The sequence below is a fragment of the Triticum dicoccoides genome, chromosome 3A (genome assembly GCF_002162155.2).
Source record: "Triticum dicoccoides isolate Atlit2015 ecotype Zavitan chromosome 3A, WEW_v2.0, whole genome shotgun sequence".
In the NCBI taxonomy this organism is placed as follows: domain Eukaryota; kingdom Viridiplantae; phylum Streptophyta; class Magnoliopsida; order Poales; family Poaceae; genus Triticum; species Triticum dicoccoides.
Genome location: NC_041384.1, coordinates 73,996,126 through 74,012,016, shown reverse-complemented (window position 1 = coordinate 74,012,016; position 15,891 = coordinate 73,996,126). Strand labels below are relative to the sequence as shown.

Below are 15,891 nucleotides of genomic sequence, written 5' to 3'. Positions count from 1 at the left end.
TGAACGTACATGTTCCTCCAAAACAGAGGAATCACGCAGAGTGCCCTCTTGTTCAGCACTCCCGCCTTCCCCTGGCACACTCCCCCATGAAACCTTATCCCACCTGCACGCCCCCGTCGCCACTCCATCATCTCTCTCTCCCTCTCTATACAATTCCCTTTAGATCCAGTCCTCCTCATCCCTCCCGAATGCCCCCACCTCTCCCCCATCTATATCGTCTCTCCCTACCCCTGAACGATGGCATGGTAGCAGCTTGACGACAAGCTAGATGCGGAAAGGGTGTGTTTGCTGGTGGGCTAGCAGCGTTAGGGCGAAACACTTCTCGCGATAGAGGGGAACCTGAGCGTAGCAACAACGTGAGGCACCGACCAGCAGTTGGGGATCTTGGGTGTAGCAGTGGTGTCAAGCAACATCACCAAGCAGCAAGGACATGTCAGTGGCAAGCGGAGCATAGCATAGCATTTGTGTCCAAAGCTTGAGCACGACCAACATGTGGTGGCGACAATTTGCCGGGGAGCGGAGATTTGGCGGCCACACCTTTGGCGTTAGATCATGATTTCATCGTTCTGCACTTGGCTGGTCAGTTTACTACTCGGGTGTATAACTTGAAGATGATAAGATTTTATACAAATGGAATACAACTAAAAAATGCAAATAAGAATGCAACTGAGTTAATATGGAAATTTACATATACTAGAGGTAGCATCACCATTTCTGTACACCATCAACTTCGTGTCATTATATCTCCTCGACCAAACACCAAGATCGACCATTCCATTCTATCTCGTGCCTCTACCAAACACGCGAACGAAACTGTTCCTTTCTGACTTGGTTCCTCAACCAAACACACCCTTAGTTCTCGTACCGACATGTCTTCCTTGTATGTGGCAACATTGATGACATTTGACTTTTGGCCCACATCTCACATGGCGCACTAATGTGCGTATCACATGTGCGCCAGCCACCTTGTGCCCAACCATCACCATCGAATATCTTACCAGAACTCCGACATCGAGGGACTCATTTCTCTCTCTTATGGATGGAGGTGCCCCTCATCTGTAAATGTAACAATCAATTTGTGAAGCCCCGAAACCCTGACCTTCGGCCCTTGTCACCCATTTACATCTTGCATGCTTCTGACTCGTCTATTTTACAGTTAGAGCACGCGTCATAAAGAGAGTTGGTTGGTGAAAATTTAGACCCATACTCCTAGGAATTTCAATTATTCGAGAATCAATCACTTCTAGTCTAGAACACATTTGTAACTTAGCTAGAGAAAGACAAGATTTGTTATTTTTTAGATAATAATGACTCAAAATATCCAAATAACTAGAATACATTTTTTTAACACAATACAGACGCAAACGCTCATACATACGCGCGTACATTCACCCCTATGAACGCACACACGCACACCCTACCTCTATAAGCACCTTCGAGAGACTGAGCCGACATACCATCTTGAGATTTATGAAGTCACCGTAGGCGCCTCGTCATCGATGAGAACGTCTCCTCCCGCTGAAAGTACATCGTCAGAAAGGCTGGGAATACCACTGTCCCTATAACCATCCAACCACATGTTGGTTCGCACTGAAATACATTTCTTACACGGTAAGAAACATAAAGTTTTTTTTCCAAACCACTAGGAAAGAAGTAAAAACATGGAAAAGGACAAGTGAAAAAGCGGCGTGTTCTGCTCCACTTGTCTCTACCGCAGTCCACATACAAAACCGAACCACCACGTACCACTGTCGCGAATCGTGAAGCGGATCCGACGCCCCGGGCGCCTCCTCCCCCCACTCTCCTCGCCCCCCTTCCACAGTCCCTCCCATCCATTACGCCGAGGGCGAGAAAAAGCAGAAAGGGGAGAGAGAGAAACTAAACCCGACTAGGCGCACCAAACCCAACCCACAACGCACGCCGCCGCCGCCATCTCCGGCGACCGCGGCGACCACTGCGGCGCCCAAACCCTAGGGCTGCCGCTAACCCCTCAGCGCCTGGACTCTGATGCGTCCCAGCCCATGGCCCCCCACCCCCGTCTCGCCCCCCAGGCCCGCCTCCTCTCGCTGGTGCTCGCTGTCGCCCTCGGCCTCGGGAGTGCCGCCCCCGGCCTGGGCCACGGGCCGGAGGCGTCAGATCGGGCCGAGACGGACCCGTACTCGATCCTGACGTGGCACGACTACTCGCCGCCGTCGCCGCCGCCCCCGCCGCCCCCGCCGGCGGCGCCGGCGGCGACCTGCGCCGAGGACCTCCATGGGAAGGGGGACTTCAGCACGACCTGTGAGCTATCCGAAGAGGTCCAGCTGGACGGCGACGTCTACATCACCGGCAACGGCAGTCTGGTCCTCAACTCCGGTGCGGCCCTGACCTGCGAGAAGCCCGGGTGCGTCATATCAGCAAACCTCTCCGGCGAGGTGCGTCTCGGCCGCGGCGTGCGGGTCGTCGCCGGGTGGGTCTCCCTCGCGGCCGCTAACATCACAATCGCCGACACGGTCATTGTGAACACTAGCGGTCTAGCAGGCGATCCGCCTGACCGCACCAGCGGCGTACCCACGGGGACTCACGGGGATGGAGGGGGTCACGGCGGCCGAGGTGCCAGCTGCTACGTCAAGGATGGGCAGTCGCAGGAGGACTCATGGGGAGGTGATGCCTACGCATGGTCAGACCTCGAGCACCCGTTTAGCTATGGAAGCAAAGGGGGCTCTACTAGTGTTGAGAAGGACTATGGCGGCGTCGGCGGTGGTATCTTGTGGCTGTTTGCGGATGACCTGCTAATGAATGGTACAGTGCTCGCAGATGGTGGTGATAGCAGTGATAAGGGCGGGGGTGGCTCTGGTGGGAGCATCTATATCAAGGCCAAGACTATGTGAGTGTTCGTGAAATGCTTTAATACCCATCCTGCTTCCTTTCTACCGATTGGGCTGACCAACTAGCAGTTAAGCTATTTAATTTAACTGATTAACTTGAAGATTGGCAAATGGTTTCCCAAATTGGAGACTGCGCTGATGGACTGGTAGGTCCTGTTGATTAGGAACTAGTTGGGATTTAGGAGTATAACAGTGTTTGTGTTGTGATTGCGTCATATAATGATGCGTGAAATTTGTAACTACACTGAACTTAGTTGGGCTTTCGGGGTCGGGGTCAGTGAATTAAAATATAAGAGACGAACGTTCCCTTTCGCTTATATTTCATTGATTATTACATTCATTAATCATACAGTAGATTATACTTTAATGACTGAAAGAACATAAATATGTACTCAGAATTCTAGGAGCGTAGTCTGGTTCGAACTAGTGCTGAAAATTGTCATGTTGCGATGCTAATAAATGGAAACTTAGTTTGGTTTACCATGTAAGTAATAATCACTGTCTTCACTACGTTACTCTGTCAAGTGGATTTGGGGATTATCTTTCGCTCGAAGATCACACTGGATAATGAGTGGTAGCGAAATGACGCATACAGTTAATAGTTTGTCGATTTAGCAAAGATTTTCTACTGATAATAAGTTTCCAGTAACACAAATATATACTAAAATTGGTATTCTACTGCAATCATTGGTTGAGTGCTATACCAGTGTGACCAGTGAGGAATAGTTCTTCTATCTATTGCTGCGCACCTAGCTACTTTTATTACCAGAGCCATTTGAACTGAAAAATTTCCGGTGTCTTTCCTCTTATAGTTTGACTAATGCTATTTTGCTTTTGTTGCAAGTCCTTTGACTATGTATGTCAGTATTCTAGTGAGTACGTGCAGGTTTTCCCTCTCTGATCTTTTGTTGGTGACAGGCATGGTGCTGGCAGAATCAGTGCTTCTGGAGGCAACGGCTTGGCTGGGGGTGGTGGAGGACGGGTTTCTATTAATGTTTTCAGTAGGCATGATGACACCCAGATATTTGTTCATGGTAACTTTTTCAAATCTGAATATTTGATGCAGATTTATCTTTTGTTCACAAGTCATCATCCCTTATGGATCTGACAAGTTGCTAGTACAAATTTGCTGACTGTATGCTATTACACCTTGTTGCTCTGGTGCACTCGCTGACACTCATTTATAGTTGTGTACCCATATTTTACCATATTTTTCTATGTTCTTGCATTCCTAAATTTAGCTTAGCAACTCTGCATTTGCAAGAGACATGATCACCTGAATGCTCTGCACTTTTTGTCTCAAATACAATAATATTCACTATTCAGCCATGGAAGCATGCTATGCTACTACACGTCTACTCCTTTTGTATGCTCGCTCTTAGGTTTCAACATGTTTATTAGATGAAGTGCTAGTGAAGTTCCCAGTTTGAGTACTCTTGAGCAACTTTCTTACCGATTTAGGGATGAATGCAGTGTCTAGACAACCCTATTGATTTAATGTTTTATTTGCGTTTGCGTTTAAAGTGTGTTACCTTTGCCAGGTGGAATGAGTTCGGGCTGCCCAGATAATGCAGGAGCTGCTGGAACTCTCTATGATGCAGTACCTAAGAGTCTTGATGTTAACAACAATAACATGAGTACACAGACTGACACTCTTCTGTTGGACTTCCCAAATCAGCCACTATGGACAAATGTTAACATCAGGAATCATGCCAAAGTTGTTGTGCCCTTGCTCTGGAGTCGTGTTCAGGTACACAATGCTTTGCAGTATTATAATGATTAATGCTCTACCGGTTGTGGCATCTTCAGTAATGCCACTTCCCTGGCATGGATCTGTTTAATGCTCTAGCGCGCTGACCATGACAGTTTGGGTGAATCGTGCTTCAATTCGTCTTTAATTTATCTATGCTCTAAAAAAGCAGCAGGATATATATTTGATATTTTTATTTTTAATCATCTGTTGTATTATCTATTTATCACAAATGCTATGCTGCTACATATGCTACTTTACAACCAAAAGGAAGCACTGTGATTTACATTTGGCATTCTCCTCTGTGTTAATATCGTGTGAACAAAGCACTCCAACATTTGTTGAGGTGTCTTGTGGGGTTTGTGCTCCCGCTACCTTGCAAATATTTTTCCTTTTCATGACTTCATGCTCCCATGCATATGCATGCTGAAGTAGTGTTGGAGCTGACTCACACAAGTTTTTTCTGGAAACTCAAACTGCAAATCCAAACAAGACGGATCTTTCCCAAAATGGGTATTATTTTGTTAACGCCTGGTCTTGGGGTAACACACGGGTTAACTCCATTGTCGCCACTGTAGCAAGTGACGGCCAGTTTTGACATTAATGGGGATTTTTGGTCTTGTGTGAATCATTCAATGTTTTTAAGGTGGTAAGGCGAGGCGAGGCGCTGTAGCACTGCCTCACCTTTTAAGCTCTTAAACCGTAAGGCGAGGTGACGCCTTAGACACACACACACACATAATATATGGCAGCCAAGTAGGAGATTTAACAACTAGCATTAACAAAATGTACCATGGGTTGCATAACATGATAACTGGCAGCAAAGCTGGATCGTAGGATGTAGGTCTTTGCCTAGGATCATTGGATATCATAAGCATCAGCAGCCGTAGCCTCAGATTCCATCAGAGCAGGGGTCACTTTGGCACTGTGGCAATACAAAGAATGTGCAAAGGCCAAAGGGATCAGAGAAGAGGAGGAGAAAGCAGAGGAGTGAAGGGATGCATGGGTAAGGAGAGCAGCAAGGTGGTGTGGCTATGGCCTTGTGGTGGAGCCGTGGAGAATCAGATGCGGAGAAGGGGCAGCAGATGGGGAGGAGTAGAGGCGGAGGAGAAAAGAAGTGGAGCCTTTACCAGAGTGGCGGCGGTTAAGCAGGCTCTTGAAGACGACTTGGCGACCCCATGACCTCATTGGGCTGCGCCAGAGGAGGAGACTTGAGAGGATGAGGCCACCCGCGCAGATCTGAGCCATGGAAGGTGGTGCTCAAGTTGCAGTTGCCAACCGCCGCCTAGGTATCCAGAGAGGAGAAACCGAGAGAGCTCTGCTCTTAATCGTTTAATATGGTTTGCTTCTCTTTCTCCTCCTTATACCAATTTCCCGCTCGAGGGCTCTGGTCCCCGCTCGTTGTTGCTCTGGCTATGATGTCCATCTTGGCCCAGGGCGGCACCCTACGTGCCTCAAAGTCCACGCCTTAAGCTGCTGTCTAAGGAGGGCGTGGCGCCTCGCGGTTGGAGTGCGCCTCGATGCCTAAGTGACGCCTTGAAAACACTGGAATCATTAGCACTAAACTTGTGGTTTTGCGACAGAAAACCTAAAAGTTGTGGTAAATTGACACGAGTTCTCCTGAAGCGTTGTGGTTTTGTGAAATTCACTCATATATATGATGCAAGTTGAAGTTCCCTTATAATAAGGCAATAACTCCATGTTTTTTCAAAGTATTTGAAAATAGCATGGTACCAATTATTTTCATTTTTCAGGTTCAAGGGCAACTTAGCCTAAAATCTGGTGCTGTTCTGACGTTTGGATTGACCGGTTATCCATACTCGGAGTTTGAACTGATGGCTGAGGAGCTTCTTATGAGTGACTCAACAATCAAGGTGATTTAGCTGTTCTTGTTATTTGCTGTCTTTCTGGTGCATCAGTTTTACATATGTCACACTATTTTGAACTTTTATAGGTGTTCGGTGCTTTGAGAATGTCTGTTAAGATGCTCCTTATGTGGAACTCCAGAATGCTTATTAATGGTGGTGGAGATTCAGTAGTTGCAACGTCCTTACTGGATGCTAGCAATTTGATAGTCCTGAAGGTCCATTGTCGGTCCACTGTCATTGACTCTTTTTTCCCTTTTGCTGCTTTTATTTACGCACATCAATTTCTTGTATATTTGTCAGGAATCATCTGTGATACATTCTACTGCTAATCTTGGAGTTCGCGGTCAAGGTCTGCTGAACTTATCTGGAGATGGAGACATAATCGAGGCACCACGTCTTATTTTGTCACTGTTCTACAGCATACGGGTATGATAGATATCCTTCAGTATAACATGTTCTGTTTCTTTATCCAAATATTTGTTTGTATCTACATGTTATTTTGCATATTCATTTTTACTTTTTAGCCCATCACTGCAGATTCTATTTATAAGCAACAACCTTGTTACTGTTTTCTATATATTTTACTCGTGTCGAATATCCTTGTCATACTTATTCAGCTGCAGATGAAAACTTTTCCTCAATGCAGTTTACATTTTTGCTTATTGTATATAGCCTTTCTTTTGTCTCCGCACTTTAATCAACCCAATATGCTGTGTTTAACTAGGTGTCATTTATAGAGATGTCCTGATTAAGATGGCTCATATTTTTCCACTCATTCAACTTTGGCGTGATAGTTAATTCTATTTCCTTAATGGGTCCTCTCTGCTGTCTATTCTCTGCTGTCTATTTTCTCCTGTACTTATGATGTTGCGTAAGTTGCTTCATGAGGTAACCGGCCTTTCTGTAACTACTACTGAAAGAAGTACCTATAATGTTGTATATTTTGTAGGTTGGACCTGGCTCCATTATACGGGGTCCACTTGTAAATGGAAGTAACGGCGATGTGTAAATACTTCAACCTTGAACTATTGCTTTCCAGTGCTGGAAAGTTTTTTGCTCGTTAATGAGCTGTTAAATTTTGTACATCTATTAGGTCCCCAAAGCTGAACTGTGAAGATGAGAGTTGCCCTGTAGAAATAATTCATCCACCAGAAGATTGCAATCTGAATTCTTCACTGTCATTTACTCTCCAGGTACACTGTTTTTTTTAATCTTTCTGGTGTGATGCATATTAGGCTACTTTGTTGGTAACATAAGCATTACTACCCCTCTTCCCTTTAGGTATGCCGCGTAGAAGATATTGATGTCTGGGGTCTCATACAAGGAACTGTAATTCATTTCAATAGGGCAAGAAGTGTTACTGTTCACACATCTGGGACTATCAGCACAACAGGATTGGGTAATGTCCTATCTTCCTTTTGTCTGCCAGAATATGCAGTTGACTTTTGGCCCTCACTTTTAGGGGCACCTTGATTTATCCTGTGGATCCTTTGAGTAGACCAGCCCCTATTGATCAGCTATACGATTTAAATATACTGTAGAAAATTCTAGAGCTGCTTGCTTATTAAGTCTTTCAGAACACTCTAATATTACAATTCTGTAACTTCCGACACATGCTAACATTAATTTTTAAGATTCAGCCAGTTTGTCAAAATTTAGTGGTCTATTTTGTTGTTTTCAGTAGCAAATACAGTATATGTTATATTGTATTCCAACCAGGTGAGCACAAAATAAGCAGTCTAATGCTGATAATACCCGATGCGGATTTTGGCGCTTGGGTACGGAAACCTCTAGCTATACTGCAGAGAATTGCATTTAGATGGTTCAACTTTTTTTATAGGGAAAATCAGGTATTGATTTTGATTGAATATATGGTAAATACAGCCATCAATACATGTGAGGTGGGCCATGGATAGGCAATGCCGGTACATCCTCAATAACTAAGAACACTACATGTGGAACCCACTAACAAAAATAAATGTAACATTAATTAGTTACCCTCCCATTCATTTGAAGTTGCAATTTTTAATTCATGATCATCTAAGATCACTCATTTAAAGTAAAATAAGCTTCATGTGGAAGTACACTAAATTTCATTACGAGTACAGAGCCCCTCTTTGTACCTCATGCACATTGAATGCTGTAGAATGGAGTAGTTCTCTGTGCTTTCAGGAATATTTGCCTTGTGTAAATATTAGACGCATGCTTTTCCTGTTGGCTGCAATGGGAATATTAGACGCACAGCTCTTGTTTGCTTCGTCATCCATTTTTATTGTCTTCTTTTGTATCTCATATATTTCAGTGAACCTCTCTATTCTGTCCTTATGAAGCAGTCTTTGAATAATGTGTTCATACCTTCACCATTTTCAAGTAATTCGATAAATAGATAGAAATCCTGAAATGAATGGACACCCAGATTTCCCTTATTCGCCACATGAATTGCTTATCATTTCTCTGTTCGTCTCAGCTTGATTAGCTAGTGTGAACCCCTTTGCGGGGCATGAGGAGAACCGTGTATTTTGTGCATGCTATTTTACTTCATGGTGCTTTATATTAGCATATGTTTCAAACTATTTCGTCTCAGTTTCTTCATTTCCATTTCTTATGACTTCAGGCTGCAAAAGTGGAATAGGACGAGGAAGATTATTAAGTAGCGGCCTAAGTGGTGGTGGTGGACACGGTGGTAAAGGGGGGAACAGTGTTGTTAATGGAAGCCGTGCTGAGGGTGGACCTACATATGGTAATGCCGATTTGCCTTGTGAACTTGGCAGTGGAAGTGGCAATGACTCAACAGGGCTTTCCACAGCTGGTGGTGGTATAATAGGTAACACATATATCCATGGTTGACCATATTTAGTTTAATAGGTCTCAAAAACTTGTGTCTTATGGTTGTTGTGACTATATTCCAGTGTTGGGCTCATGGGAGTATTCTCTACCAAGTCTCACGCTCTACGGTACAATAGAATCAAATGGTGGTAGTTTGACTGATGCTGTAACTAATTCCTCCATTGGACCTGGTGGTGGTTCTGGGGGTACGGTTCTTCTATTTGTGCGCACTTTGTCCCTAGCAGAGAGTTCCGTCCTTTCGAGTGTTGGTGGCTTTGGTAGAGCTGGCAGCGGTGGGGGTGGAGGGGGAAGGATTCACTTTCACTGGTCTAACATTCCTACTGGAGATGAGTATGTTCCTGTTGCAGCTATTAAAGGATCAATACTTGCAAGGTCTGATTTGATCTTTTCTCTAATATTACTTCTAATGTTCTGTTTTCCTGGATGGATGTGCAAAACTATATACAGGCTACTCTAGATTTGCAGTATGTTTGGCAATTTAGGACATACCATCTGGTGTTAATGGTATTAGGGAATTTATTATTTTTGGTTGTTCAAATCTAATCTTGCAATACTTGAAATCTATATTTGGCTACTCTTCATGTCTAGTCTAATTTTGTTATGGGGATGTTATGTGATGACGAGGCCAAGAAATAGCCGAATTACAGTTCAAGTTTGTAGGCTGCGTGCTACCCCCCCCTTCTCGTCCTTTTAACATTTGGAGTTTAACTCCCTGCATCATGCTCGCTCGAACTGTATGTGGTTACGTATCATTGAATAGGTAGTACGGATGAATTTGCAGAAAATAAACTATTGAAATTAGGTTCAGACTCATGTATGCGTTCGAGTGTGCTTCACTGTGAACTTTGTGGCACTTGTGGATTTATCCTCCGTGCTTGTGTTATAATGGGGCCACTCACCCAGGCACGCGGGCGTGATGGCGTTTGTATGTTTATGCATCCTTTGCCATCACAAAAAGGAAAGTATGCTTGTTGGTTTGGAGGTACCGTAAGATATCAGAAACATCATTACTTAAAAGTTAAAATAAGACAATACTCCCTCCGTACCAAAATAAGTGACTCAACTTTACACTAACTTTGTACTAAAGCTAGTACAAAGTTGAGTCACTTATTTTGGGACGGAGGGAGTATGTGATTCCATCAATTTTGGGACATTTCAATTATGATCAAATTTGGATGTATTTAAAGGAAATCCGTGTCTTGCAGTATTTTGATTTATCCAAGGTGGATGTGTAATTGAGTTGTGTTTATTTTATGCATGCTATGATCAAATTCTATAATTTGGGGCTGAGTTGTGTTAACTTGTGATGTGCATGATGCAATGCTTGATTTTTGCACATTTTCCTTCCATCAACAGCAGTTGTTATATATATTGTTACATTGCTGATTGTATATTCTTGTGCAGCGGAGGAATCAGCAAAGGGCCAGGATTCCCTGGTGAGAATGGAACAGTTACAGGAAGAGCTTGCCCAAAAGGTCTTTATGGTACATTTTGCAAGGTATATGCCATAAACGTGTACCCCCTGTGTCTTGTATTATTTGCATCAACTTGTTACTACCTCTGTCCCAAAATATAAGACGTTGTTGCAGGTCAAATTTGAACTGCAAAAACGTCTTATATTTTCGGACGGAGGTTGTAGTTCACTATCATGATAGTGCTTAAATCAGTCCATGTGTCCATCACCACATTTATCAAAATTAGTAAAGCACTGAGCAACCCATTTCTAATTGTGTATTGGTGGCTATATGCATATGTGAACTGTACTTATGTTGTTAATGTGGAGGTGTTCCTTTGGAAAATGCAGGAATGCCCTTTGGGAACATACAAGAATGTTACCGGATCTTCAAAATCTCTCTGCTTTCCGTGCCCTTCAGGCGAACTTCCTCGCCGTGCCGTGTACACAAGTGTCCGAGGTAATTCTTTGTATATTAATTATTGTGTGATATATAGTACTCCCTCCGTCTGGAAACTGTCGCTGAAATAGTGTATCTACAAAACGCGTCTACATACACTCATTTCACCGACGGTTAATTCCAGACGGAGGTTGTATAAGTGCAACCTAAGTAATCAGTTTTACTTCTTTCGAAATATCCCTGCAACTAGTCATTAGATTCAAATCTAGAATCTTTTTTCTTGCTACTATGTTATTTCTTCTACGTTTCCTTTTCTATGTTATATTGATTGCTTCGAACAAAAAACTCACTTTTGGGTTCTGTAAGTATGAGACACTTAATTTTTTTTCTTGAATATTCTAACTGGAGCTTATGTTTGACAGGAGGGGCTGCTGAAACTCCATGCCCGTACATATGTGTGTCAGACAGATATCGCATGCCTCACTGTTATACTGCTCTTGAAGAGTTAATATACACTTTTGGGGGACCTTGGTTATTTGGTCTACTTCTTTCAGGCCTTCTTATTTTGTTAGCTCTTGTTTTAAGTGTTGCTCGGATGAAATTTGCTGGCACTGATGAGTTACCCGGGCCAGCACCAACTCAACAAGGGTCGCAGATTGATCACTCCTTCCCTTTCCTAGAATCACTAAATGAGGTACTGTATAGATTCTGCTGTTCCAGCTCATATTTAGTTTAAATACCACATGAAGGCTGTTTTTGTTGTTGTTGTTGAGAAAACGAACATGCCGAATTAAAATTGAAGTTTTGCTATTGTTGCAGGTCTTGGAAACTAATAGAGCTGAAGAATCACATGGTCATGTACACAGGATGTATTTCATGGGCCCAAACACCTTCAGTGAACCTTGGCATCTCCCACACACCCCAGCAGAACAGATTACAGAGATTGTGTATGCATGCTTGTCTTCAAACCTAGCCGCTTTGATTTAGTCTTTCTGATCATTTTGTTCAGCAGTCCCCAGTGCTTTGGTGGTTCACTGCTATGATTCAAATATACCTTGGCTGTTGGATATTCCATTGAAATGATGCAATTCTTGCTTATTTGTGCTGTCTCTGAATTTTCAGGTATGAGGATGCATTTAATCGATTTGTTGATGAGATAAACACACTTGCAGCTTATCAGTGGTGGGAGGGATCAATTTACAGTATCCTTTGTATACTCGCATACCCCTTGGCTTGGTCATGGCAACAGTGGCGTAGAAGAAAAAAATTACAAAGACTTCGTGAATTTGTTCGCTCTGAGTATGATCATTCATGCTTACGGTCTTGCCGTTCGCGTGCGCTTTATGAAGGTCTCAAGGTCCGTTACTCTGCATTTCACTTTGTATCTAAAAACAGCAATCACTAGATGTTCGTGGAATGATCGTATAAACTTGTCTTTGATATTTTCTTTTGCTAGTCTTACTAATTGTACCCATAATTGTGTTTTTCTGTCAGAAAATTGAAATGACTTCCAGTTGCACTTTGAAACTAACTGTTCATCTTGTAACTGATGAAATATCCTCTGAGGGTGGGCAGATAAAAGTTGTACTTTTAAAGTTTTTATGATGGATAGATAGGCAAGTAGTAAATGTTGTTAGCTTGATTGTTGATGTTTAAAATAATCTATAAATGCGGACCATTGTGCATAAATTTAGGAATATCAACAGGGAGTAAATTCAAGTTTCAGATAAACCATTTGAGAGAATATTTTGGACAGTTGTAAAGTAAGACAGCTGTAGCCTTCTTCATTTTCTCTTTTCAGACTGAAACAATACCTTTTGAGTCACGATTGAAACTAAGATATGCCTGTTACTCTAATCTACAGGTGACTGCAACCCCAGATCTAATGTTGGGATATTTAGATTTCTTCCTTGGTGGAGATGAGAAAAGGCCTGATCTTCCTCCTAGACTTCGTCAAAGGTTTCCGATGTCCTTGATTTTTGGTGGTGATGGAAGTTACATGGCTCCATTTTCACTTCATAGTGACAGTGTCCTGACCAGTCTTATGAGCCAGGTATGAGTTTAAGATCTTTCAAGCTGCATTGTTCATGCTGCAGAGTTTTTCTTAGAGCCTGATGTTATTTCCAATTCACAGGCTGTGCAACCTTGGATATGGCACCGTCTTGTAGCTGGATTGAATGCTCAGTTGCGTTTGGTTCGACGTGGAAATCTCAAAGCAACATTTCTTCCTGTCCTTAATTGGCTTGAAACTCATGCGGATCCTGCTTTGGGCGTGAATGGTGTCCGTGTCGATCTTGCGTGGTTCCAAGCTACAGCATTAGGGTATTGCCAACTGGGTCTTGTTGTTTACACTGTCGAGGGAGAACCAGTGACTGCTGAACTTGATGGCAGCCCAAGAATTAAAATAGAGCAGCATTCGCCGTGAGTTATTATTTATCTGCTGGTCCTCAGCATTTATCATTTTTCTTGCTAAGCTATATTTATTTATAATGTTCTATTGCATCATGCAGAGTGCAGGACATGCTTGCTGATGCTCAACTAAGCCGCTCAAGGATTAAGGATGCTCTTATGCGGAAAAGGATTACTGGCGGCATTCTAGATAGTACTACCTTACGGGCACTTAAAGACAGGAGAGATTTTCTGTACCCGTTTTCTCTTATCTTGCACAACTCTAAACCAGTTGGCCATCAGGTTTGTCTATGCTACCATTTCAGCTTATAGAATGATTATGACTGAATTATGTAATTTTGCACTTACCATTCATTTGTTTTTAATTGCAGGATCTTGTTGGCTTAGTAATCTCAATATTGCTCCTGGCAGATTTCAGCTTAGTGTTGCTTACTTTTCTCCAGCTATACTCATACTCAATGGCCGACGTTCTCTTAGTTCTGTTTGTTCTTCCTCTTGCGATACTGTCGCCTTTCCCTGCTGGAATAAATGCTCTTTTTAGTCATGGACCACGGCGATCAGCAGGCCTTGCTCGTGTATATGCATTGTGGAACATTACTTCACTGGTTAATGTTGTAAGTACTCAGAATGTTTTAGGACTGTGTTTGCATTGGTCACTGATATCTGCAATAGTATGATTTTTGCTTGGCTATACCAAAGTTTACTTCATTTCCATAACTTGCTTGACATGCATGTTCAGGTTGTGGCTTTGATATGCGGATTCGTACACTATAAGTCGTCAACCAAGAGACATCCAAGCACACAGCCATGGAACTTTGGAACGTAAGAATAATTTTCTCTGCTAAGCACAAACTTATATGCATGTTTGTAAACTCAATTATATTAGGCTGTCAACCTCATCTTTTGCTTGCATTTTCTTTATCCTGTCGTTTGTTGCACATTTTGAAATCCTATGCAGGGATGAAAGTGGCTGGTGGCTGTTTCCGACTGGACTCATGTTGTTGAAATGCATCCAAGCAAGGCTTGTTGATTGGCATGTGGGTAATCTAGAGATCCAAGACCAAGCAGTATACAGCAAGGACCCGAACATATTCTGGCAGTCGTGACATCCGGTTTTAACAGAGGTGCTTTTGATAGCTTTTTACAACTCGATTTTTTGGGAGTTGATAAAAGAAAAGGAGTGGGGGGCAGCTCGGCCTTTCTTTATTGACCGGGCCAAAGAAGCAACTACAGTGCTATATATGCATACTTCCTCGCCCCTCGTTTAATCATATGCAGGCACACAACCTGTGTTCTGTTTGTATATATAAAGGTGTTCTCGATCCATTCTTTGTAGGATTTAGACACCATAGAGTTAAAAACAAATACCCAAGCTAACTGAAGAGAGGGGGGGATGTCATTTTATTGTTTGTGCTTGTTGTTGCTGTTGTGTTACTGTTATGACCTTGCCCCTTGTGTTGAGCTGGGCATGGCATCAGTGTGTAACTTGAGTTGTATCTTGACTGTATAAAACAAGAACTAACACGCCTCATGGTTTTCATTAACAAATAGTAGCAAGGTTCATATCATCAAGTTGGCATCTTTATGTTCTATCCGTTCTAAATGAGCTGATTTCTGTTGTGGACCTTGACAGGCGGAATGATGTTGTGAATTCTGAATAATCATTTTGGATGCACGGTACAACCATGCTCATGGTTCATGTTCTTGCAAATTGGCTGCTTATGTAGCTTACTAGAACATGATAGGTGATTTCCTGTAAACAAAAGGACCTCATACGTGATCGCATGTAGTGTGACATCTCGTGTGTAGAACATTGTTTGGTTCATTGAAGCTATCGCGGACCTATGTAGTTGGTCATAGTTTGAGGAAAGAATGTGATCCTCCTCATGAGCTGACTCTCCTTCCTTATAGTAAATAGCATAAAACTAGCACAATTCGGGCTAGGGCTTAGTAAGTCCACGATCCTGGCCTTGAATCGTTCATGGAGCAGGATGTTGGTGGATTTGATGTCCTGGTGGAAGATGCATGGTGTCGTTGCCTTGTGGAGGTACTCCCCTCGCCGTGCCTAGCGCCATGCCGACGGGCGTTTCCCGGTCCATGGGCTTCCTATTGAGGCCGTCCAGGCACTCCCTTAGGCGAAACGACTCTTTCACGGCCGCGCGCGACCTCTACACGCGAAGCCCACACATGGAAACAACCTGTTTGTGTCGGACATGGGGCCCATGCATGCATGCATATGTGCGCATCCTCCTCCCGTGAATTCCACTACTGGGCCCAGCTTGCCTTTCATAATCTTC

General features: G+C 43.2%; 1 protein-coding gene across 1 annotated transcript; it reads left to right on the top strand.

Moving 5' to 3' along the window:
• Positions 1–1,782: 1,782 nt before the first annotated feature.
• Positions 1,783–15,166, top strand: LOC119267234. The gene is made up of 22 exons (XM_037548594.1): positions 1,783–2,866; positions 3,786–3,901; positions 4,409–4,617; positions 6,372–6,491; positions 6,572–6,700; positions 6,786–6,911; positions 7,435–7,490; positions 7,579–7,678; positions 7,767–7,884; positions 9,100–9,309; positions 9,395–9,704; positions 10,737–10,830; positions 11,137–11,245; positions 11,608–11,879; positions 12,005–12,132; positions 12,308–12,542; positions 13,050–13,238; positions 13,320–13,606; positions 13,696–13,876; positions 13,966–14,208; positions 14,334–14,416; positions 14,553–15,166. Exons 1-22 carry the CDS (start codon positions 2,022–2,024, stop codon positions 14,698–14,700), a joined length of 4,308 nt encoding a protein of 1,435 aa, XP_037404491.1. The 5' UTR covers positions 1,783–2,021; the 3' UTR covers positions 14,701–15,166.
• Positions 15,167–15,891: the final 725 nt, after the last annotated feature.